General features: G+C 41.9%; 2 protein-coding genes across 6 annotated transcripts in view; one reads left to right on the top strand and one right to left on the bottom strand.

Moving 5' to 3' along the window:
• Positions 1-2,150: 2,150 nt before the first annotated feature.
• si:dkey-208k4.2 (uncharacterized protein LOC570186 homolog) lies at positions 2,151-4,710 on the bottom strand. The gene is made up of 9 exons (XM_034894846.1): positions 4,399-4,710; positions 4,165-4,265; positions 3,975-4,071; positions 3,770-3,858; positions 3,435-3,508; positions 3,155-3,235; positions 2,836-3,065; positions 2,529-2,582; positions 2,151-2,439 (listed from the first exon to the last, which is right to left on the bottom strand). The coding sequence occupies exons 1-9, from the start codon at positions 4,531-4,533 to the stop codon at positions 2,176-2,178; spliced, it is 1,125 nt and encodes a 374-aa protein (XP_034750737.1). The 5' UTR covers positions 4,534-4,710; the 3' UTR covers positions 2,151-2,175.
• Positions 4,711-7,301: 2,591 nt separating this feature from the next.
• The window catches only part of LOC117958408 (disintegrin and metalloproteinase domain-containing protein 11-like), a 19,867-nt gene continuing 3,178 nt past the window's right edge, over positions 7,302-23,990 (top strand). Inside the window, exons 1-24 of one of the 5 annotated variants that reach the window (XM_034894767.1) lie at positions 7,302-7,943; positions 8,651-8,841; positions 11,440-11,516; positions 11,862-11,928; positions 14,446-14,528; positions 14,689-14,752; positions 14,874-14,934; positions 15,425-15,606; positions 15,866-15,937; positions 16,128-16,294; positions 16,391-16,475; positions 17,955-18,045; positions 19,198-19,249; positions 19,768-19,867; positions 20,128-20,199; positions 20,294-20,386; positions 20,820-20,900; positions 20,991-21,041; positions 21,123-21,186; positions 21,312-21,417; positions 21,538-21,657; positions 21,789-21,957; positions 22,653-22,764; positions 23,554-23,644. In XM_034894767.1, coding sequence (XP_034750658.1) covers positions 7,739-7,943; positions 8,651-8,841; positions 11,440-11,516; positions 11,862-11,928; positions 14,446-14,528; positions 14,689-14,752; positions 14,874-14,934; positions 15,425-15,606; positions 15,866-15,937; positions 16,128-16,294; positions 16,391-16,475; positions 17,955-18,045; positions 19,198-19,249; positions 19,768-19,867; positions 20,128-20,199; positions 20,294-20,386; positions 20,820-20,900; positions 20,991-21,041; positions 21,123-21,186; positions 21,312-21,417; positions 21,538-21,657; positions 21,789-21,957; positions 22,653-22,764; positions 23,554-23,644 — 2,456 coding nt within the window. In that variant the 5' untranslated portion in view covers positions 7,302-7,738. Of the gene's footprint in view, positions 7,944-8,644; positions 8,842-11,439; positions 11,517-11,861; positions 11,929-14,445; positions 14,529-14,688; positions 14,753-14,873; positions 14,935-15,424; positions 15,607-15,865; positions 15,938-16,127; positions 16,295-16,390; positions 16,476-17,954; positions 18,046-19,197; positions 19,250-19,767; positions 19,868-20,127; positions 20,200-20,293; positions 20,387-20,819; positions 20,901-20,990; positions 21,042-21,122; positions 21,187-21,311; positions 21,418-21,537; positions 21,658-21,788; positions 21,958-22,652; positions 22,765-23,155; positions 23,201-23,553; positions 23,645-23,990 lie in introns of those variants that run through there. The other 4 variants (XM_034894768.1, XM_034894766.1, XM_034894764.1 and 1 more) reach the window with 4 other exon arrangements.

Below are 23,990 nucleotides of genomic sequence, written 5' to 3'. Positions count from 1 at the left end.
GTTTTGAAGAAAATGATTGCAACCTGTTGAAACCACCTCATGATAGGTCTATCATTGCATGGACCCTTTCCTTCTTGGATGTAGTCTATACGGAACTCGCTATGGCACGGAGTGACAGGAAAGACCCTGGACACTTGGTGCAACATCACTGACTCCTAAAGGTCCAGGCTGTAGCCTTGTGCTACAGCATTTACCTCACCCTGCTCATGTTATTGGTCCTTTGTTTCTGTATGTGTTTTTTTCTCCTTCCCTCCCAGCTTTCCTCATTTTTTTTGTGCTCTGGGACACATTCTGATTGTAATTGTATCTGTTAATAATCTCTGAATATATATATATATAAATATTTTTAAATTTATGATCATTGCCAGACCCTTCTTCAGTGCGCTTTTACAGAATAGTCTGGCAAAGCAAGACTACTCTTATGGGACTTGATTGCACCAGTGCAACATCTCACTCGAGTACTTTTCACACTTGCAAACAGTTGCAAACACCTGCAACTACAGCGTCTTGTTTTCTAAAATCCCCACTGACCATGAAAAATTTGAGAACTGTTGCATCACCATAGAAACAAATCCATCCTTTTAAATTCTTGCCGAGCTGAAAAGTGACTTTGAAAACCTTGCTACACAGCCAAAGCATCGCCGCGATCTTCAGAGGCACTGTGTCTGCTTAATGTTTTAATCTACGCTTTTGACATTTCACAAAGGAGATATACAATATCTACAGGCCAAGCCAGCATAATTACGGATGTGAGACGCTGCTAGCTGTTGAAGCATGTTTCTGTTGAGTAAAGCTACACGCAGACCCTTCAGTTCAGAGCTTGCAGGTCAGCTGTTGTAGGAGAAGTTAATGTATGGTACCTAAAGAAGAAGAGCAGCAGCTAGTGAAGGAAGGAAGGTTGCCAAGCCAAGAGAATGACCTTTGGAAGAGCAAAGAAAAGCACTGCAGTGAAGAGACTGTCCGAACTCAAACTGACAGGCTGTTACAAAGCTTAGCAATGACTGCCTTGCTCCACTGGACCAGAAACTACATTGCTATGGAGCCATTTAACAGAACTTGGGGTGGGGTGGGGTGGGGGGGGGGGGTGGAGGAAAAGAAACTTTAAATTTAGAAACTACTTTAAAATGCGTTTGTTTACAAGGTAATGTCTAACGGTAAACAAACACCAGAAAAGTTATTAAAAACCATCTAGCCTACTAATAAAGTAGGCCATTCACAGTAAAGCAATGCATCAAATGGCACAGTGGCTGTCAGAGTTTGCCTGCATAGGCTACTTTAATACTTCCAAGTAGATTTAGCCAAAATTCTAGTTTTGAATGCAGGACTTTTACTTTGAGTATTTTTACATACTGGTATACTTTGAGCCTTTCCATGAAGCAATTATAACACCTGATGTAGCAATGCCAACAAAAACCCATTATAGAGAAACAAGAGAAAATGGATGCAGCTCCTAACTTAAGTGGTAAATTTACTCAAATTACACAAAGTACCACCTTTCCCTTACTGTAAATGTTCACGTGACCTGAATCTAAACTGCAACCGCTTATGCAGTTTAACAGATTTGACAAATGATTCCTTTACGTTGAAAGTCTAATCCACCCCCAAAAGTGCCATGCTTTGTGACTCAGCCCTTACTCATGTATAAAACTTCTTTTCTTCATACTTTGAGCTCCAAACATGTTCAGCAAATGTCAAAAATGTTTGAGTGTGCCAACAATGAGATGCTCTACTTTGCAATGAAGTGAGACTGAGCAAGCAGTCCTGGAGATGATGCCTCTCCAGCAGCTGCTACTGAGGGGCAGACCTCCAGCACAGTTTATCCACTCAAAAAAAACTAACAGCATTCAAGCAACTTTGATCAAACTGTAACTCATTTTATTGGGTCAGCAAATTTCATGTTACGAAAATAAACATTCCAGTTAAGATCTGTTGTCTTAAAGAACTATAATTCAACTTTTGAAATTCTCAAGCTTGACATTCTAATCAATTGTCAAGTGACATTAATTTGATTACTTTGAAATTTATATTTGAATGTATGTCATCTACATTCAAAAACCAAAAAGACCCAATTTCTCTAACATGTAAGAAAAACAGCCCAACTTAAAAGCCTGCACAGATTTCAGGAAGTTCAAACTTAACAGTCAAAATGCGCTGCTAGTCTGGATTGATTTTTATTTAACCTTTTAGTGGTACGACCTCAGGCTTCTCCTCCAGAGGGCGAGGCGGTTTCATACCAAACAGATTGCGCAGGTTGACTTCTGGGTCAACATAATGAGGGATCTTGCGTTCATTGAAGAGGCCTGCAAGGTTGGTTTCCACTTTGGCACGCCGGGAGATCCGCATTCGCAGGGCAAAGAGGCCACGCAAGTTTTCCTCCACAAGGGGCAGAGGGTGTCCATCCAAACGCTTCTGCCAGGACTTCTTAGGCCGCCGACGTTTCTAAACATATAGAATGTCAGTTTCTGCAGTTTGACGCCAACTATATCGTTAATGTATATCGCACTGTTGGATACTGACGTCAGACTTACCTTCAGAGTGGTGGCGCTTGGGTCATGGCGAAGTAGGTGTCTTGTCATACTCTCCTGTGTAATAGAACACAGAACATGATGTAATGCAACACTTGTTGAAACACTAACACTAAATTAGAATTACTTATGATTCGCTGTGGCAATTTGCTTGGCTTAACAGTGTCAGATTTGGAATATTAATGCTGTTCATTAAATCACAGGTGTTCATCATGCAATTACTCAAGGTAATTTAAGATCTATGTTTTTAAAAGGAAAAATATTCTGATATATCTCCTCACAAGCACCAGTGAGAGGACATGTTACTTACCCGCATAGCAAACATGCGAGGGCAGTCAGGGAAGGCACATCTGTATTTGAGGAGCTCGAGGTGCACCTTGCGGATGTGGTGTTGCAGGTTAAAGGTTGTCGAGAAGTAGGCCTGGCAGTTGTCCCTGGGACAAACCAGCACGGGCTTATGGGAAGCATGGATACGTTTGTGCCTCCGCAGAGCTTCCTCTTTCTTAAACACCTTCTGACACACTTTGCATGTGAATGTGGCTGCAACATATTTTCAAAATGTAAAAAACAGAACACATTTAGGATCAATCTCAGTACACTTGTACTATACCAGAACATACTGCATGTACCTGGATGTTTGGCCATGTGTTTCTGAAGTTTCCCCCAGGTGTGTTCTAACACCTGGCAGTCGGCATGAGGGCAGCGGTAACCTGCACGAGCCAAACAAGGCCAGTGAGTTTATCAGAAAATCAAAGGCTCATCACCAGTTGGCTCCCTGGTGGGGCCCTTTGAGCTACCATATTCCATACATGTCATGCCCTGAAATAAGTAACTTTGAAGCCAAAAAGGTCACATGCAAATGCAAGGATGAAAACAAAAGAACCCCTACTAAGACTGAAACAGACCAACCTGTGTGCTTCTTCTCATGGGCTTTGCGAGCAATATGGGAGTCAAACGTAGCAGCACATCCATCCTTCGAACATCTAAGTACCCCACCAGGGCCGGGTAAAAGGTAAAAATAAATTTAACCAAGTCAACTGGGGCCACACCCACTCACTCATCTCTGCTAGAGCCCATACTCAGGAATCAACGATCTGATTAATTAAAATGGTAAGTATAATCTGACAGGCTCATGATCTCAGGCATTTATTAACTCACAGGACAAAACTAGTGTGATCTTACACCACACGCTTTTAAACAGTTAAATCTGCCATCTTTTGAGATGTAGGCTGCTACAGACATACTTGGACTTAATAGGCACTCCATGCTCCTTTAAGTGTAGTCTATAGTGTCTGCGTTTTTTGAAGGTCAAGGAGCAGTTTGGTTGGTTGCACTGTGGAGGCGAAAACGTCACATTTTAAACGACTTAAACAAGAGAAGTTTCTTGTAGAGGCAGTAATGTGTACCTTTGGTGCCATCTCGTGGATACATGTGTGTACTAATACAAACCTTGAAATACTTGTTTTTGTCTCCGTGGGCGTAGAGCACATGTCTTTTCAGCTTGCCCGCGTGAAAGAAACTCTGCGTGCAGCCCGCGAATTTGCATCTGCAGAAAAGCCCAGTTAAAATGAGGTTGTAGGCCTAACCGCTAGTTGTGAGGAGCAACGGGCGCCTACAACTGAGACTTCTTGTGACTTACTGGAATTGCTTCACCCCTCTGTGCTGAAGCATGTGGCGACTCAGGTGGGACTTTCTCGAGAAACTACGACTACAGCCGGCAATTGTGCAGAGACACGGACGCTGTGGACATTTGGTAACAGTTCTACAGTTAGCCTAGCCTACTAGTAGCCTAGCATATAGCCTCTTTTTTTAAATAGTAACATTATGTTTTTATTAAAATATTTCAAACATTTAGCCAGTATCTTTTCCTTACCGCTCCGGTGTGCACCGTCTCGTGCTCTTTCAGTTTCCAGTGTCTTGTGAAACTAGCTCCACAGTCAGCGTGGGTGCAATTGAACAGCTTCAGACTTGGGCCGCCAACAGGTTTGTCTTCGGGCACACTATTCATTTTCCTTGATATCTTCTTCCAAAGAAAAAATGTATGGGGAAAGACCGCCGTTTTTTTTGCCTGTCTTATAGCCTATTGAAAGAACCTGTAATTTCTTAATTGGCAACGTCGGGTCACCATGCAGTGTTGACTGATTCAACGCTTTGCAACTCGGAAAAAGTAAAGCTGAAACCAATTAACCTAATTGCACTACTAAGCTCAGCTGTGTGCAAACAAGCGTGAAGCGAGAGCAAGCCAACACATGCCTACCAACTACTAGCCATGCTAAAGAGAAAAAATAACAGTAGCCTAATGTGTTTAATATCCTGATTGATGATTGCTGAGATTTTAAACTGTATGCCGTGTCTATATGTCATTATGGGCGTCAGTCTAGAGCCTGCTAAGACAATATACACATTGCTACATTATTTTCCATAAAATTCTAATGTCAACTAAATTTCTCATAATAGTGCAGTGAGTGATAAATGCTGTTAACTGACCAGTGTGATAAATGGCATGAAGAAAAAAAGTTACAGCATGAAATACAAAGCATTAAAAAAATGGATAACAGCAATATATATAAGGTGTTAAAAGGGAAATATGACTTTCAGCTAACAAGTCATAATAAAAGTCTTTCCAAGACTTTTCTGTTGATGTGACACAGCACAGCAGATAGGCTGCCATGTGCATTTGTTTGATGTTACGAGTTTCGAATTGTGTTACTGGAGTAACAAATGATTTTGACTAAGGTTCACTACTCTCAACTCTCCTAGATGAAACCCTGGAGAACAGAATCACGGAGTCAGTGAGTGAATTAAAGAACCGCCATCTTCGTCTCCAAAACTCTCTCTTAATTACAAATTTCTCAAAACATGGTATTAAACAATATAACATTCACCTAGTGTAAACCTGTTTCAGTGTCCATTTGATCATTTTAATTTAAACACGTTAAAAGAGTTTTCTCTACTCTCCATATATCAGTGGACATCTTTCACGCTCACATTCACAGAAATAACTATGTCTTTACAAGAATAAATATCACCCTTACTTTACCGTTCAATAATATCAAAAGGATAAATGATGTTTTAATTTATAAAGATATATTTATTGTACTTTATTCATTCATTTATTTTCGTTCTAACTCCAGAACCCACCACCACACTAATGTAATAATGTAAATCATAAATCCACTTTGGCTGTAAATGAATATTCAAATGACTTTAGAGCCAAAACATGAATCCTCATACACATAGGGATAACTGTTCCACTTATGATACGTTTTTATTTTTAAACACAGACCTGACATCTAGCTGCTTCTGTATAACTTTAGGAAGAACTCTCTTTTAAGTTTTAAACAACATATCCCTCTTCCCTGTCCCAGTGTTTCCCCCCACTCTGCAAAATAGCCTGTTTAGCCAGATACATAGTGTTTTTGAGATTTAGGGAAATGGCCTAGTGTCTTTCTCATGTGAAGTCAAAGATGGTACAGATGTCAAATCTCTGTTATCAAAGACTGAGGAACAGACATTAAAAGACACCTTTTGGCAGCAGCTGCTGTAAATGGAGCCAGTTAGTCGATACAAGTAGTCATTCTTATACATTCCTCTTTCTTTTAGCCCTCTTCAGGGCTCCCTTAAATTCCTTTGACCTAATTCCTTAGACGTTAGTGAAACACAGCCAGTACAGCATATACAGTAGGCTGACTCTGCACAGATTTTGTTACTCAGCTGTACCACTGCTGAATACTTAACTGACTAAACCAGTATACTGTGGGAAAACATTTTTTATGTTGTTTGAATTCAGATTAACAGTAGGCCAGTCTGAACTGAATTGGTGTCTGTTTTGAGTTGGATATCTAACATTTCTATGCAGCCTTCCTATTTTTGGGGAGGAGGGACAGGATTAGCACATATTTGGCCCTTTGATGCCACACTCGTGCTGCTCTCCCCTTATATTTCCCCCCCCCTATCTCTTGATACCTGTTGGTCTCAAAGGGGAGTAGATTAAATATTCAGAGGGGGCTATCAGTGCACAGTGTGCCTCCCTTAACCGGATGTGTTGCAGGATGGCTGCTGGAAAACTTAAACTGGAAGGAAGCAAACCCTGCAGGTCACAGGCCTGAGACAGCAACAGAGCATTTTTTCCATTCTAGATCCTCAAAAGCTTGCATGTAAGATAAGCTAAATCTCCCTGAGAAACAGTTTTTTAAATAACAATGGGGAAATCTACCTCTCTTCAATCACGTGTTTTAGAAATGGTTTAATATTAACTTTATTAGTTCAGTATTGGTTAGCAATTCTCATTCTGTTGTCACAGACATCAATATTACAATTATTTTAGTATTATTCATAGCAGGCCCAGCTTTTATGTTATCCCATGGCTAAATGTAGAACTAGTTCTGGAACTGTTGTTCTTCTTTAAAGTTATGGCACTTGGATTTATTTTATATTTCACAGCAAAGAATGAGAGGGACTGTGTAACAGCATAATTACAGTCATTTTGTAAAACTTTGAATGACAATAACATCCTGAACTGTTTGAGTTAGTTACCATAGCGACAGGAGGAACATGAGACTACATGACGATAAGGCCTCTGATGTTTTGGGGTTCAGCTGCGATGTTCCTCTTTGCCTGGGGGAGTCGAGGGTGATCGGGACATACATTCATCCTCTACAGACCGAGTCTTCATGAATTCCGACATATTCCGCCTTTCATACCCGTACACCGAGTAGGCCTAAATGAATGAACTGTGAATCCTTTATCCCTTTTATGCCTTCTGTTCGCATCCTCTCACTTCATGGCAACGGAAGGAGGAGGCAGTCGGGATGAGGGAGGGTACCGCGGTTCGACGTGTCCTCCTCACCGCAGACCCAACTCATTTCTCCTCGCTTTCCCTTCGTTTCCGCATACCGCACATTCGCACAGGCTCCGACCTTATCTAGACCCATCGCGCAGCCCTGCTGAGCTGCAGTCGCGGTGCGCACTCTCGCGTTCCTTAGCCTACTATTTCCTCACTGATCAATCTATATACGCATGTAGCCTATTGATTATCTCCGCTTTAGGCTTATGGTGCATTATTTAATATTATGATATGTTAATCCGAATTCTCAATAGCGGTGTTTGCCGGAGCTGAGAGAGGGTGCGCGCGCCCCAGAGAGAGAGGGAGCGATCAGAGAGAGAGAGAGAGACGAAGAGAGGGAGAGAGATGAGAGAACGCGCATTATCAGATGTTTAGCAAATTCACTTTCGCTCTTCCATCCTTAGCCTACTGCTGTGCGGTTATTTGGTCTTTTTCCTCCCCTTCGCCGGCCGGGTTTGTGACATTCTGCTGCTCCCGATGTTGTAATCCGGGGGAATATGTGAAGATCATGCTGGCGGTGTGGTGCTTCATGGTCTTTGCTGCAGTGGGCGAAAGGCTTGCGGCGGTCTCAGGTAAGAGAGAGAGAAGATAGAGAGAGGGGGGTTCGGATAAAGAGCGGGAGCACCTTTTTCGTTTCATCTGCACAATTTCCCCCTTGCACCAGCACTTTTCTGAGGTGTAGGCTGTGATTTAGTATAGCGGGAGCTCGGTCTGAAAGCACTCCAATGCGGTAGATTTGCTGCATCAACACATTTCCATTGCAGTCCCATCACCTATCCAACGTCCAACCATTTCCGGCGGTAGCCTATTTAAACTAATAAACATCTGATTACACTATGATATGACTTGTCAATTACTAAGGCAATGTTACACAACCTTATTGATAACTGCTGAGAAAGGCCCTGTGTTCATGTCAATATGGGCGTCATTATACAGAGCCTGTAAACTATTATTACTTGACTTATTTTACATTAAATCCTAAGTATGTCCACTAAGTTTCTTAGGATTGGGCAGAGGCTGATAAAATGCTAACAACTGGTCAGTGTGATTAATTAGTTCACCAAACCATTGGCTCACAGTAAGAAACACTGATTTGAATGTTCACATGGTGTGACTTATTCAAAATATATCACTTTTAAATCAACTTCTACTATTTGTTTTTGCTTACTATGCCACTATCAGGTCCAATTTAGACAAGCTCAGGTGTGTCCCTTCCTTGCCAAGCTCTCTGTACACTCATGAGTCTTTGGTGAGAGTGTCTCTGTTGTACTAGATGCAGGTGTGGACAGGAGCCCGGTGCAGGATGGACGCATCTGGGACTGGTTTACCCCGGCAGGGCAGCCAGTCAGCGGGGACACTGCCACAAAGGTCACCTATCCAAAGCGGCTGGTGCAGCAGATCAAGTCAGAGGAGGAAATGGCTCATGACTACTTGGATACCAGGGTGAAGAACAGCACTGGGAACACCTTGGTAAGTTGTAACTAATGGTAAAGCCCATCTTTTCCCCAATTTCTTTTTCACATGTCCCTGATTCTTTTTATTTTCAGATTGCTCTGTTCTCTGTAATTCTCAGCCCAGTGGTCTTAATTTGGGGGCCAGAGACACCCAGACAAGGTTTCAGGAATCTCCCAGAAAAATAAAGAATAGATTAATCTGTAATTTGATTAAATGTAAAGTATTCCAGTTGGAAAATGTATGAGAATAAGTTTTTAAACCAGGATTAAAATCATATGAAAGCGTCATGTGTAGCTCAATCAATTCTGGAAACCTTTGAGAATTTGATGTCCAGTGCTCTGCATGCATCCTTACTAAAGAAGATTGGTTGCATTTCAGCAAGAAGCGATGCAACGATGTCTTGGGCAAAAATTGTTAATGGACGGAAATCATCTTGTTGACAAATCGACCTATGTGCAAATGTTGTGTTTAAAGGTTAAAAAGGCTACGGCTGAGCCATTTTCAAATAAATAATCTTCATCATGTAAAGGAAAGATATATTAAAGGTTGTTTGGATGATTTAATTTGTGCTCATTCATTCATTCTTCAAAACAATTCCGTTATCTAAAAAAAAAAAAATTAAGAATTCTTTATTTCCATGGCCCAAAAGGGTGAGCAACAATAGCAACAAAAACATCTGCATTGGTTATTGGCCAACTTGTTATTCAACCAGTATTGGCCCAGCATTTTACAATCGGTGCATCGAGCAAGTCTGTCTGCGTTTACTGTATGGGTGTGACAGCTGATTCTGCTGATGGGAACCTCATTTTTCCAGTGTTCTTAACAGTGCAGCACTCAGCTCTCTGCAGCTCATGCAGCTCATGCTACACAGGGATGACAGTGCAGCGGGGTGTCTTGCAGCAGTCTCCGCTCCTCGTGATTTGACCCACTTATCACTAAAAATCCCTTCAAAAGTCCATAGTGAAGTAATAGCTGAAACCAAGTAAAAAGATTTTGTTGTGTTCCAGCCATTGATTAATACCTAATCTTATATCGGCATAACATCTGGCAACAAGTTCTGAAACTAAAACCTTTTAATCTGCTTTGTATACTGTGAAAGTATTGTAGTAAATGCACAGTTCGTCAAAGAGCTGTTTGCGTGTGTGTTTGTAGTGGCCCTCATCTTCACATGACAAAGCTTAGCTCGTCCAATCATATGGTTGTCCTGCTGAGCCCACGACTTCTTCATTATTCAGTGGTGTGTTGAAGTATGTCCCCATTAATTATGAAGCAGCTCTGTGTTAGAAGTGCTGCATGGTCCAAGAGGCTTGAGCACTCCCCGTCCCTGCCCCCACTGATTGTCTCTCTGTCTTTGCAATGCTGATGTTCATGTAGTTCAAATAATTGTTATGAGAGAGTATATTAGGCTCCTTACACACACAGAATCACATGTTTAGAGATTATAGTTAAGATGAATGGTGTTGCTACTGGAGGAGAAGCTGTCTTAACCAACAGACTGATAATGTATGAATAATAATAATAATTAAAAGAAAAACATAATGTACATTCAGTAGATATACTGTAAATGATGTTCAAGTAGACAAGGTTTCAAAAGTCCCTGTTTCCGCTGCTGTACTAGACCTGCTGTTTTTTTTTTTTTTTTAATTTAAGACGCTTGAAGTGAGGGACATGATACATTTAAGCAGCAGGGGGTGAGCTGAACTTTTCTGTCTTTTCTGTGACATCATGCTGCGTTGCAAATGGGTGAGGTAGCATTTTTGCCTCACTGTTTGTTTTGTAAATTTTAAGTTTACATGCTATAGGAAGATAGATGGATGATGTTATATTATCAAAAGCTCCAGAGCACACAGTGCAACTTCTTCAGCTGAGGAAGATTAAAGAAAATAGTTTGTAGAGCTGTGGAAGCAGCAGCTATACTGTACAGAAGTACAGAAGCACTGATGGAAACCATGCATCAGCCTCCTCAAGTCAGTGGTCAGAATTCTGTTGTCCATACTAACTGGATGGAATCGTTCCTGGATAGTGATGCATTTTATTGTAAAAGCCCAATGATTCACTGTAGCTTGGTTCCCCCAGACTGAGATCAAAGCCGCGCTGGCACAGGCAGAGCAGCTGAAGAGACACACTTTTTAGTCTGCAGTAAATCTCTCTCTTTCTTTCTCTCTGTCTCTCTTTCTCTCTCTCTCTCTCTCTGTCTCCTGGATGTCTCCTCGGCTGGCTCTGGCAGCTGTCCATAAGGGGCATTGGCACAGCATGACTGAATTTAGACCACACAAGTACAGTTTTCTCTTCCTCCTCTTTTGCCCTATCTCCATACATCTCCATCCCGCAATTCCAGATTAGCTCTTTAACCAACATAGCTTGTTGCGGTGATGCATGCCTGACTGCTGGCAGCCTTTGTCGATCAATAGAGACTATCAATCAACATAATAATTCTTCAGGTGCTGAGTTGCTTTTAGAGCGTACACCGCTATATATTTGATTCTGTTGAATTATTCATAGAACCTTTTGACAATCACTTTGTGGAATTAACAAAGCAACACTCCTATCAATTGTTGAGTAATTTATCAACTGTGAAACCTGTCTGTCACTGTGGGGTTGTTGTTTTTTCAGCCCGTCCACTTGGCCCAGAGCTGTTTCCAAGTGGAAGCCTTTGGACAAACCTTCACTCTGGACCTGGAGCTAAACCAGTTAGTATTACTGTTCAGAACATCATAAGATCTGCTTTTTTGTACACACTTATATCAGTAGGTGTTCTTAATTCACTGCAGCTGTTCTCATTAGCATTCCCCAGTACTTAAGCAAATGCTATTAGCATCTCTATTATGCTGCATGACAAGATGGGGAACACCAATGTGGCAAACACACACTGCTGCATGTTTACGATGTTCCATTGATTTTACTAACACCACATGTTAAGATGTTTACTTATGTGAAATACATTTGAGGAGAGAGCGAGAGGTAATTTTTATTACATAGTGGTGATATTGAAAATGCTGTTAGAGATGTTCATGCTATCTCTTTACTCTTTGCAGTCACCTCCTGTCTTCAGATTATGTGGAACGACACTTTAACCAGAATGGGAGACCTTCACAATCAGTGGTAAGACTGTTTGCGTGGGGTGGGGATGTGTACTGGCAGGATTTAAGTGAGTGAACTTTTGGCACAAAGAAGGCAGAATATTTGTGAATTCATAGAAGACATTTTCTTCCCTTCTGTGCTTCTGCGCACTAACCCCCCCAACTCCCACCCCCAAATCCTTCTCGTTGGTTATTGGCTGGAAAGCTGAAGCACTGTTTGTGTATTCTTCATGGTGCAGGTGGGCACAGTTTATTTTTGTTGCCGTTTGTAGACCCTGGGCTGTCTACACAGGCCGCGTTATTTTACAGTGTGTTCTGGGACAGACAGCTTGCGGATAGTGACGAGATGTTTGCTGTATGTGACAACAAATGCGCTAGCCTAAAGCACGTGTCACATTGCTAAGAGCACCTTTAATGTCTAATTTTTAGAAATAAAAAACATGTGTTTTTTTATCTTTTAAGGCTAATCTTTTTATGTGATGTTTTTACAGTTTGACATCATCCTCCCATCTTATCTATTTATAGAAAGGACATTGTGTGCTCTGTGCTTTAAAAGTGGGCTGCCATGTAACTGTTAAGATGTTACTGTGCTCTACATACCTAGGTTTTTTCTGTCAGTAGTGTGCATGCATGCCTCTCTGCTGTGGCAGTCAAGACAAGAGGAAAGGCAGCAGATAACTGCAGTGTAAAACCACTAGTTCAGAGAAAGAATTAAGAGATAACAGGAAAATGGATGAAAGCCTTGACATCTAATTTGATGCGTGCTTGTCAGGACAGACCAGAGGAATGTCACTGCATTCTGCTAGCCAGGAGGGAGGGCTACTGTGTTTTCCCCTGAATAAATGTGCCACTCACTGCCCCCCTAGCAGGCAGACACCCACTCACCCAACCAGCACTCCATGTCCCCACCCATAATCATTCCAAACTGTACCTCAATCCTCCTGGCCAATCACAAGCCTGTTTCCATAGCAACGAGTTAGCTCAGCAGTGTCATTAAGTTCTTGGCAGCCAGAGAATAAAAGAAGAAGAGCAAGAGGGAGGGAAGGAAGGAAGAGCAGAGTTGGTTAGAGAGGAGGAGGAGGCAAAATGAAGAGTAAAATGCCAGTTAATACAAAAGGCAAAATGAGCTTTAACACTGTAACAGGGAGGAGTCATTTTGGGGGTGTATGTGGGTTTATAGACAATCAATTCAATTCAATTTTATTTTATGTATGGTATCAAATCCTAACAAAACTTATCTCGAGACACTTTACAGATAGAGTAGGTCTAGACCACACTATAATTAACAAAGCCCCAACAATTCTAGTTATTCCCCCAAGAGCAAGTGCGACAGTGGCGAGGAAAAAGTCCCTTTTAGGCAGAAACCTCGGCCAGACCCAGGCTCTTGGTAGGTGTCTGACGGTGCAAGTTGGGGATGTGATGCACAGGGGCAATAATAGTCACAATAAAGATAATAGAACAGTGACGAACATGGTAGTCGGAGTAGTTCAAGTCATAGCAGGGCACTGCAGGGTTCAGCAGTACGCAGCAGGAAACTGCAGGGCATTGGAGAGCTTAGCAGGGTGTAGCAGAGAGTGTAGCAGGACCACGGTGACAGCTTCAACCAAGATCTTGTTTCCATCCTAATCCAAGGAAATATGCTGGTTAAAAGAGAACATAAGGACTCCAGGGAGTGAACTCCCCATAACTAGGTTAGCAACAAGCTTTACGTAACAAGCATCAATCGGTTAGCTCCCCGAGTGGCGGAAGGGAGAGGAGGCTAACAGGGCCGGGGATGGAGACCTGTAGTCAGGGCAGATTGTCGCCCAGCTGGACAGAGGCCTCACGTGATGCCTCTGATGCTGACATGGCAGGTGTGATGCATTCCCAGCAGCACTTCACCAGACTGATCTTGGTCGTCAGAATGCTTTTGTTTTCATTCAAAGCACCAAGGTGTTGTTTGACTGAGCTGTTGTGGCAAGGCTGAGACACCCTGCTGAACTCAATGTTATTCAGGTGAACCATTTTTCTCACCTTTCCTGGTGGTTCACCTTCGCTGCTGTGACCTCGTGAAGCAGTCGGCCTACTTTGGAGGGAGTGTTAGCTGGAGACAAAAGCTAGGGCTCCGTAGTAGTGAGCATTGTTATGAGGAAAGGACAGAGCAGAGCACAATTCTTTTTGTAATCTAATCTTATGTTTTTTAGCTGCAAACTCCCAATTGTACAGTCCTCCCATGTTTAATTTTCAGATATAACTGTGGGAGCAACATGAGTGTTGATTTATTGAAGAGATCCTTGTCTTGGGGTTGCCTTCACCTTTATTTTCAGTGAAGCAGAATAGAGTGGATTATAGAACAGGACACAAGTAGGTCACAAACTGTGCCATGAACGTGATAGTGGTGAAGGAGGGAGAGAGGAGTGACGTATGCAGAGGTTGTGAGAGTTTTTTTTCCACAAAGCTGACCTTTTACAGTACCCAATGAAGTATAAAAAGGGCCTGTAAAGCCTGAAGTGTGTCAGCAGAGGTTGTTTCATGAAACAGTGGTGTGTTGTGTCCACAGGGAGGGGAGCACTGCTACTACCAGGGAAGGTTAAGAGGTTTACCAGAGTCCTGGGCAGCTCTCTCCACCTGCCACGGCCTGCAGTGAGTCTGACAGTAAACCTTTATTTATAAAATCACTTGTTTCATTTGTTATCCGCTTAGTTTCTCTGTACAGATAATTACTTTAGTTTGCTTATTTGTTTATGTTTTTCTTTTTTTCTGCTCTGCATCTAACTGTCTTTCTCTTGTTGTTGGTCCTTAGCGGCATGTTCTCTGACGGCTTCTTTTCTTATGGGATTGAGCCCGCTCACAATGGGAGCAATCAGGTAAATAGTCAGCGGATAGTAGTTGTAGTGATAAATATTGAATTATTTTGAGTTTGGATGCTGATTCTTTTGTCTTTAGGTCCTTATTTGTTTAATGTCATCTTGGTGTATTCTGTTATAGGATGATGGCGCTCACTTAATCCGCAGGATGCCTGACATCAGACTTCCCCCCCACTGCCCAGGTACATGAGTGTATTTAAAACATAAGCTATTGACACTGATATCACATCAGAATAGTACTGCCTTTAAGTCTTTTGTTATTTTCTTATCTTAACCACATATTTAATATAACCCCCTTGCCCTCAGTTAGATAAATTAGACCCAACCTTCTGTGCACTGTTGTAACAAATTAAATTATCTAATACTCCATAGGTACAGCTTATATTACTGTCCAATAAACCTCCAACATGGTAGCTGTAGTCTCCTAAGTTCAAATAATTCAGTTTACTTTCTCTTCACACAAGAAAGAAAGGACAATTCAGACCAAACAAATGTAATAATTGAATAGGATGTAATATTTGGTAATATTGACGGGGAAATAATTACAGTCAAAGCTTTTAGGATTGGGAACTGAAATGTTTTGAAGGAGATTGTTATAGTAATGTTTGCACTGCACAAGAAACAAGTAATATTGCTCTAAGTGCCAGCAGCTCTGCTTCTCTGTGTGTCCAGACTGTACAGAGCACAGTGAGTGGGATAGCAGAGGAGGTGATGGTGATGATGACAGACCAGACCAAATAAGGGAACAGCAGGTTTCTGGGGGGCTGAGGAGATCTAAGAGATATATTCGCAAGCCCTCTGTCCAGACGGAGACCAAATATATTGAGTTGATGGTGGTCAACGACAATGAAATTGTGAGTTAAATGTATGTTTTGCTGCTAATTATGTGGAAGACTGATCTTGTTGGTGCTCCATGTTGTTCAGAGAAATTGTAAATTTATGGTAAATAAATTCAGTGAAACATTCCTATAAATGTACAGTATGTCTCATATCAGGATCCTTATAAGTAAAGAAGTACAAGTGTGTGTGTGTGTGTGTTTTTGTGTGTGCGTATTTGTGTATGAGAGGGTAAATGTGATTCATCTCTTACACCATCTGTGCATCTCTCTACAGTTTGTACAGCTGCGTCGCTCCAGCAGCCAAACCAAGAACTTTGCCAAAGCCGTGGTCAACATGGCAGATGCAGTAAGAGCTTTGTTTGAAGGATTATAATCCTCCTACTCCTAAACCTTGCATTCACACACCGCCACCTGTCAAGAAGTGTGCGTTTATTTCCCCATTTGCAAATGATTTATCCCAGATACCACACAAAGCGTTCACAGCACAGGTCTCACGTCAACAAAGCGGTAAACTGATGGGCGTTTTGGGTCCACAGATCTACAAGGAACAGTTGAACACAAGGATTGTGCTGGTTGCCATGGAGACCTGGACCTCTAAAAATATGATGCCAGTAGTGGAAGATCCATTGATAACGCTGCAGAACTTTATGAAATACAGGAAGGACAACATCAAAGATCAGAGTGACGCCGTCCATCTTTTCTCGTAAGATCTATTATCTTGAGAATTAAGGCTTCTTTGATTTTTGGGTGTTAGTTGAGTATTTATTTTAAATTATGGTATCTTTCCTTTGCACCTCAGAGGGCGAACATTTCACAGTAGCCGCAGTGGGACGGCCTACACAGGAGGGGTCTGCTCTTCAACAAGGGGAGGAGGCATCAATGAGGTGAGGATGATTTAAATATCTATTTTCTGTTGCCACCAACAAGGATTACATTAAATTTAAGATTAGGGTTAAGATTAATGTAGATACAAATTATTTGAATTTAATCAATCTATGTTTAACAATCTAAATGAAACCATTGATTAATAAAAATAAGTTTAATGAATGATTAACATATTCCTGTTGAACCACCTAACTCGCCATTTTAAAGTAAGTTTAGCAAAATTTGTCCTATTCTAACGATCTAAGTGCATGGCATGACGCGCATGGCACAGGTGCGTTTAGGGTGTGTCCAAATCCACTTTCTCTAGTTTGAGGGACGAAAAAAAGGGTCCATGCGCCGGCCGCATGCTTCAAAAGGGTTGTACTAAGTGACTTAATTAATTCATGGGTGTGTTTTGGGCGTAACATGGAATAAAACAATCAGAGTGTCATCCCCCATTCCCTTTGAAAGCCAGGTGCGTTTGTGTCTTGGCGAATTGTTATTATGATGGCGGATTTGCACATATTTTTCACACGGATTTGTCATATTTTTATTTGTAATCTTTTGCATGTTTGTGTGCTGCAGTGCTTCCCTGTGTGTGTGCACTGTGCCTAAGCTTAGGCACAATATACTGCGCTATTGACTTTAGATCAGGATTCTGTTGGTCAATGACGCAATCACTTTCCGCTGCTTCAAGATAGCAATAAGCCAAGAATTCATCCAAACACACTTCCCTGTAAGACCAGCATGCCCATGGGTGCAAAGATGGGCCCAGCTGTATTTGTTATTTAAACAACAACAGCGCAGAAAGGTCTTAAAATAGCAAAGACACTTGAGCTGTGTGGCACCGGGTGCAAGATAGGGCCCTAAGAGTCTGGAGCAACATGGTCAATTTTAATTTAAGTTGTGAGAGGACTAAACCGACATATGAAAAAAGTTTGCATACAAACCATAAACCTGTTCAATTATTTAAATAGTATTAAGGTTTCAAGTTTTTTTTGCAACAGAATTATTAGTTAAACCATCATTTAAAGTAATAGTTATAGACATTCTGGTAAATGTGCTTATTCACTTTCTTTTTTTTCTTTTTAGGACTCTCACATTTGTATGGTAAATATGTAGTTTAAGCCAGCAAACAGTTCAGCATAAAGAGTGGAAAACAATAACAGCTAGCCAGACTCCGTCTACCAACACCTTACTGGTCCCGGCCAGGAAATAGTCCAGCACATAACTCCTCAGTAAAACGATGATATGTTGTTTTTACACTTTTGTTGTTGTACAGACTTAACAACTTTTAAGTATATTGTCACCGTTTTGACAGAGCCCTGCTTCCAGTCTCTATGCCAAGCTAATGGCTGTAGCCTTTAATTTATCATTATGATTACTTTAATCCTGGTTTTAAGCACATCATGTTTGGGGCAACCCAAGTTAACTTTAGCATTGTATATTAATGTTGTCCCCATCTCACAATAAAGCTTTCCTATGGGTATTTGTTCCAGTATGGGAACGTAGGAGCAATGGCCATCACTTTGTGCCAGAGTCTCGGCCAGAACATCGGCATGAGGTGGAACAACGTACGCAACTCTGCAGGTAAAAGATAACATGAAACCTTGATAATGCAGGGGTGCGATAGAGAGATCTAATAAATGTAAATTTGCTGTATTTATATAGCGCTTTTACAGTCTTAACAACTGCTCAAAGCGCTTTTACATCTACAGGAAACATTCACCATTCACACACATTCATACATACACTGTGGCCGGGGCTGCCGTACAAGGTGCCACCTGCTCATCAGATAAACATTCACACACATTCACACTCCGATGGGCAACTCAGGGTTTTTGTTTTATATTTTTGTTATTTTTGTTATTTCCACTCTTCATTCTAACCCCAACCGGTCGTCAGACACCGCCTACCATGAGCCTGGGTCTGTCCGAGGTTTCTGCCTTAAAGGAAGTTTTTCCTCGCCACTGTTGCACTGTTGCTTGCTCTGGAGGAGACTACTAGAACTGTTGGGTCCTTGTAAATTATGGAGTGTGGTCTATCTGTAAAGTGTCTTGAGATAACTCTTGTTATGAATTGATACTATAAAAGAAAAGAGTAAAAAAAAAAAAAAAAAGAGTAAAAAGGGTTCAGTGTCTTGCCCAAGGACACTTCGACAATGACTGCAGGGGCGGGGATCAAACCACCAACCTTCCAATTGGCAGGCAACCGCTCTACCACTGAGCCACAGCCGCCATAAACCAGGCCCTTAACTGAATAAATGATCAAGGCAAGATCAATGTGGGAAGGATTGAGGGGAGGAGGGATGGTTTTAAGTGGGGGTGTTGGAGAGAGAGTTGGGTGTTGTATCCGTGTCCATCAGTTCTCTTCTGTTATTATACTTCTCTAATAGGTTATAAGTCACCTGTGTCCAAGAAGGAGGGGCTGGTGGTTAGAACATTGTTGCCACTGAACACTGGCCTCTGATGAATGTTGAAGAGCCATTATGCCTATTATTTAACATCAGGACAAGAGCTCAGTGCACACACTATAGGCTCTCCATACCTCTGTCACTAGGTGCCAGTTCTATGGAAAGTCTATTCTTCTCTGCTGATCAAAACTCTCGCGGCAGCATGTGAAGTGATACATCTTGGGTTGTAAATGCCAATTAACACATTCATTTTTTCCTTTACTTTCCTTTCCTTTGAGTCACCTTTTCCCACTCATCTGTGCTCTTCTTCCTCCTTGTCTTCATTACAGGGGACTGCAGGTGCCCAGATGCTTGGCTGGGCTGCATCATGGAAGACACAGGGTAAAAATTCACATCATAGCACACAGATGTGAACAACAAAAACAAAACACAACAGACCTGTAAAATGAATCTCTTCTCTGTTTGTTGACAGAATTAAACAGCAAGACTGTTTTCTTGTCGCTGCGATTTGTTCTGTTCATTTTGCTTAATTAGACAATTAAACACCTGTAACAGAGGGATGCTTTGACTTTTACTCACAATCTCAGTCACAGCTTGTATTTGATGCGTTGAAACATCACACACCAGCATGCCCACCACCTTGAAAGAATTACAAAATTAATTTAAAGTATTTATTACACATTATGTGTTTTGTTTTTTATGTGATTTGGCAGAGGGAACCAGATTATTCATTTGAGTAAAATCCTACCACAGATGGTAACATTTATGTCTGATTGCAATTAGTATTGAGCATTTTTTATTTTTTTGTCATGTCCTGGTCTCGATCTGTGTGTGTGTGTATGTGTGTGTGCGCATGTGTGTGTGTGCTTGTGCACGTGCGCACGTGTGTGTGAATGCAGATACTATCTACCCAGAAAGTTTTCTCGCTGCAGCGTTGATGAGTACATCCAGTTCTTGCTCCAGGGGGGCGGGAGCTGCCTCTTCAATAAGCCAAACAAGGTGAGGGCCATGTGGGGCATCTAAGCATCATTTATAGACTAATTAATTATTTTTGAGTCAAATTTTTACTGCATAACACATACTAACATGAACATAGAAGGGCCATGTGTGGCCTCTGAGCATATTTTTAGTTTTCTCCATAGTATCTCCATACTTCCAGCCAACAATCTCCTATATTACTGCTACATTTCCTCTCCCCTCCATCCATCTCCCACTTTTTTATATATGTGCTCGTATATGTCCGTCTCTGTCTCGCTCAGCTGTTGGACCCTCCAGAGTGTGGGAATGGCTTCGTGGAACCAGGCGAAGAGTGTGATTGTGGCTCCCAGGTGGTGAGTATGCAGTTGGATATCATGTATGAAAGCCAGCTATTAAACTATTTTCTGAGGCAGAGCTGAAGGTTTGTTTTAATTTCTGTAACTGCAGGAGTGCGCCCGTAGTGGAGGAGCCTGCTGTAAAAAGTGCACACTTACCCATGATGCTATGTGCAGTAATGGACTCTGCTGCAGTGGCTGCAAGGTAAGCCTGTATAACAGCCGTCTTTATATAAGAAAAAGAAAGTATTTAACAATGAAGAGTGACAAACCAAAAACAATTGTCAGTTGTAATTTATTATTAACGATTAGGGTTGAAAAAACGGGAATTAGAAAAAAAACTACTGGAAAGAGTACCAATAATAGTTTTTTTTCAGCGTGGTTTTTCTCATCAAGCTGGTAGGCGTAAGACATTAAGTTCTAGAGATATTTCATGTGTTGAGACTTAAACCTCTACAACCTTTGTCTTAGTGTCAAGGGTTTCATGGTATGTGCCCAAGTGTACAGTATGTGAACTGAATGTAATAAAATGCAAAAAACAAAAGTCTCTACTAAGTGCTACTTATCTCTAGAGCGTGTATGATTACTTATGTGACTAATCCAAAATGTACCTGATGCATTTTTATGCTGTGAACTAGTATGAGTTGAGAGGCGTGGTATGTCGAGAGGTTGTGAACGAATGTGATATCCCAGAGACCTGCACCGGAGACTCCAGCCAGGTAGGGTGTACTGGAACACTGGGGGTGGGGGGGAACACTCCAAGATCAACCAGAGTATTCAGAACATTAATTACTTTTCTTCCTTTACAGTGTCCTCATAATGTGCACAAGCTAGATGGCTACATGTGTGATTCTACTCAGGTAAGGGCTGGTTTGGTTTAAGGATTCTTGTCTAAAGCTCACTCTGATGTAAACTTAATTATTGTTGTTTCATTTCTTCAGGGCCGCTGTTATGGTGGACGATGCCGAACTCATGATGGACAGTGCAGGAGACTCTGGGGTTATAGTAAGTATAGAACAAGTGCAGCTTGCACCTGGAAAGTGTATGTTGTGTGTATGGCGTTGCAGTCTCATTCTGCTTGCAACAGTCTTATTAGTATTAGTACCAATTGTCTGTTTTTGCCCTCCCAGATTCAGCGGACAGGTTTTGTTATGAGAAGCTGAACGCTGAGGGGACAGAGAAAGGCAACTGTGGTGCAGGTCCTGAAGGCCAGGGCTGGCTGCAGTGCAACAAGCCGTGAGTCACACCATCCCGATACCCTTTGCTGATATTCTTCTAGAAGAATAAGAGTGTGCTCACTCTAATCTGTTTTTTTTTATACACATTGTTCTCTGCCATTTACTTTTTCCTGTTTAGTGATGTTTTATGCGGCTTCCTGTTCTGTGCCAACGTGACGACAAAACCAAAGTTTGGAGACCTGCAGGGTGAGGTGACCAGTTTCACCCTCTACCACCAGAACAAGTACCTGGACTGCAAGTAAGTGGGTCACATCTATCTGATCAGCTACAGCTAACATAGTGTGAAGATAAGAACCTTGTGTTTTTAAATGTCTAAAGGTTCTATCTCTCTTCTCCCACCTCTTCTCCCATGTTTGGATGTTTTTTCAGAGGTGGCCATGCTCTGCTGGAGGATGGATCAGACCTGGGCTATGTGGAGGAAGGCACTCCTTGTGGTCCCAACATGATGTGTTTGGAGCGACGCTGCCTCCCTGTGGCGGCCTTTAACCTCAGCACCTGTTCTGGATCAAACAATGGGCGCATCTGTTCCGACCACGGGGTAAAAACCCTCCAGAACGTGTTTTAGACACATAAGTTACATGCACTGAGGGGCCACTTTATTAGGTACATCAGTGCAGTACAACAGCCTTGCCATAACATATCTCTTTTTACGAAGCTCTTAATATTTTTGGGGACATTGTTGTAAGTGTGTAAATTTGATTATGTGTCTATTATTGAGGTCATAGTTGAGGGTGTTGACTCACTGGACGGACTATATTGAGAGGGGTTTCAAATGGTTGTCCCTTTTATTTACATACATTAAAACGGTTGTGTCAATTGCATTTAAGTAACTAATCATTGCATTCCCGACCTGTTTTACATTTAAACATAGGCGGTGACATATAACCATTGTTTATCCTTCGAAGACCTTGTTATTTACAAAATAAGCATTTTCAGGTCAAAACCTTTCAGTCACACACTAACTGTTGTTTTAACAGCATCTAAATCAAAATATTGTAATGTGAAACGGGTTGGAACTATGTGTTGAAATGCTTTCATTGAAAGGCTGTTGAAACACCAGCGCCAATGTTTACGTCACCAATATGACAGCCCAGTTTTAACATGGATTAAAAAATCTCTTTTGACCTGAAAATCAATGCTCACAGGCTAAACATTTAACCTTTTTTTGAGTCATGCTTATTGCACTTGGTTTTCATCTCTCCCTATCTCTCTCCCTTTCTCTCTCTCTTGTAGACCTGCAGTAATGAGGTGAAGTGCATCTGTGACAGGGACTACACAGGAAAGGACTGCAGTGTCTTTGATCCCATCCCCGAGCCAACCGTCCCGACAGGCCAAGAGAAGAAAGGTCCATAGCACCTCTCACCCTGCCCATGTCTCTTTTTCCGTCTGCCTCTCATATCCCCTTCATGGTCTCTACCCATCATCACTGTAGCTTCTCTATGCACTGAAGCAGAGCACAGTATTTTGTCCTCAAAAACAAAGAGTAGTTCACCTGATTATTGTGAGAAAGTTAACATAGTTCTATAGGTCACACAGTGTTTTCCTTTCTGGCGAGGCTTGGTTCCAATGTTGGAAGAGTGTGGGTGTGTGTTTAGACACGTTTACCCGTTAGAGCATATGTGCATGTACAGATCGTGTGTATGTGTGTGTGTGTGTGTGTGTGTGTGTGTGTGTGTGTGGTGATACTGAATGTCTTGCAAACACGGCCTTCAAGTGTCTTCCTTACTTTCTTGCAGTCTGCCAATGACACAGAGCAATTGAGCAGCTGCTCTCATAGGGCCCAAAAAGCCACCCTGAGCAAGAGGGTGTCCATCTGAAAGAGCAGGAGAGGGGGAATGAGAACAAAGTAATAAAACTCTCTCCTTTTTTGTGTTATCGTTGTCTCCCTGACCTCCCTCGCTCACCTGCCCGTTATCCCACCTCCAACCCATGTGCTGGTATCCTCCTTCCCTTCATCTTTCTTTTTCTGTCTGCAAGTATCTTACCATTTGCCTTACTCTCTCTCTAGTTGTTGTTGATGTACAGTGTTGATGCTGTCCTCTGACCTGTGTTTTTTAGTGGCGTTGTTTTGTTTCTGCCCCCCTCTTCCCCTTACTCCTCCACACCCTTCCTCCCTCCTCCTTCCTCTGCGCAGGTCCCAGTGGCACCAATATCATAATAGGGTCCATCGCAGGTGCTATTCTCCTGGCAGCTATAGTCCTAGGGGGAACAGGATGGGGATTTAAGTAAGAGTTCTGGCATGCCTTTGTGTACCTGTATGCTTCTACCTAAAGGAACCCCCGCTCCTCCCACTGTCACCCTCTGAATTAGATCTCAGTTTGCAACTCATCGCCCAACCAGGGGAGGGAAATGTGAAATCCGAGCTCAAACATGCACATATTTTAACTGCTTTTGGTGTCAAAATCCGTACAGAACATAACACCGCTTGTTTTGTTTCTTTGATCAAATCTTTAATTAAACCAAATTAAGCTTTATTCTTCCCCTCTTTGTACCTATATATACACTCAGCGGCCACTTTATTAGGTACCCCATGCTAGTAACGGGTTGGACCCCCTTTTGCCTTCAGAACTG

Source organism: Etheostoma cragini, chromosome 15, assembly GCF_013103735.1.
Source record: "Etheostoma cragini isolate CJK2018 chromosome 15, CSU_Ecrag_1.0, whole genome shotgun sequence".
NCBI lineage: Eukaryota > Metazoa > Chordata > Actinopteri > Perciformes > Percidae > Etheostoma > Etheostoma cragini.
This window is presented reverse-complemented; position numbering and strand designations above follow the sequence as displayed.

Coding starts and splice junctions, on each gene's coding strand:
- si:dkey-208k4.2 (XM_034894846.1), bottom strand. CDS start 4,533: ATGAATAGTGTGCCCGAAGACAAACCTGTTGGCGGCCCAAGTCTGAAG. Junction 4,266..4,398: donor AGACGGTGCACACCGGAGCG/GTAAGGAAAAGA, acceptor AAATGTCCACAG/CGTCCGTGTCTCTGCACAAT. Junction 3,066..3,154: donor ACACATGGCCAAACATCCAG/GTACATGCAGTA, acceptor AATATGTTGCAG/CCACATTCACATGCAAAGTG.